This window comes from Hemibagrus wyckioides, linkage group LG01 (genome assembly GCF_019097595.1).
Source record: "Hemibagrus wyckioides isolate EC202008001 linkage group LG01, SWU_Hwy_1.0, whole genome shotgun sequence".
NCBI classification, from domain to species: Eukaryota; Metazoa; Chordata; class Actinopteri; order Siluriformes; family Bagridae; genus Hemibagrus; species Hemibagrus wyckioides.
Window position 1 is genome coordinate 8,805,780 of NC_080710.1, and position 1,036 is coordinate 8,806,815.

A 1,036-nucleotide genomic window follows, 5' to 3' on the forward strand; every position below is an offset into this window, starting at 1 on the left:
AAAAATTGTAAATATACTTGAAAGTACAAGTAGAAAAAAAATCCTATCAATAAATATTTTATTAATATATACAATTTAATATAACTTTAATATTCATTTAATATAATAATTTCAAATGAGTATAATAATTGCCTAACCCCACCTCTCTCTCTCTCTCACAGCTCCAGATAATTCGGGTGAGAATGTTTGTGCCCAGTACTTCGATGAAGGCACCACCATGACTATTGCACGGGTCTTTGACATGATCGGAATCAGGTTCAGGGATTATGTTCCAGTGCGTGTCTACTTCCTGATTAAACTTTCTGTCAACACACTCATACGTATACAAACATACAGACATAAATACATACATACGTATATACATGTTCTATAAAGTGTTCTGCTCCTTTGCTCTTTTTCCTGTGAGCTGACATGATAGACTGACTGACTCTGTCTCTCTCTCTCTCTAGGACTTCGGCACAGAGAAGATACGGGAGTACATGCTGTTCGCTGACAGTAACAGGGATGACCGTCTCAACCAAGAGGAATGTGAAAATCTCATCCAGTACATCAAGCAAAGGGCTCCAGCCAACCCAAAAAAGTAGCCTAGCAGTTTGGAGGTCATAAAACTAGCAGATGGCTCCTTTCTTTTAGTAGATTTTAACTACCGAAATACTTTTACTAGTTTACTTTACTTGAAATCAGCTTGTTATTGAATATATATAGATATATAGATACTAGATACTAGATATATTGTACAAAAATCGAAATAAATCGTAGGAGTTTATTGAAAATGGGAACACTTGAACTGGGTGTTTAGTGAAGTAAAGATTTGCATTTGTATGGAAGTGTTGCACATATTTTGTGTATTTTGGAATTTTACATTTAAGAGGTGCCATTTGGGACATGAGTCAGTCTCTCTCTCTCTCTCTCTCTCTCTCACACACACACACACACACACTAAATGTTAATGCATATATATCTTTTTCTCCTAGTTACATAAAATGCTCTCCCATTTACCACTTGACCTGTCACCCACATATAATAAGCATTCTTG

The 1,036-nt window shown here is 35.7% G+C and overlaps 1 protein-coding gene across 1 annotated transcript in view; it reads left to right on the forward strand.

The window, feature by feature from the left end:
• Positions 1-827, forward strand: part of si:dkey-247k7.2 (uncharacterized protein LOC797677 homolog) — a 3,084-nt gene extending 2,257 nt beyond the window's left edge. The window contains exons 3-4 of the mRNA XM_058395027.1: positions 162-274; positions 450-827. Of these exons, the coding sequence (XP_058251010.1) occupies positions 162-274; positions 450-584 (248 nt within the window). The 3' untranslated portion in view covers positions 585-827. The remainder of the gene's footprint in view (positions 1-161; positions 275-449) is intronic.
• The last annotated feature ends 209 nt before the right edge of the window (positions 828-1,036 follow it).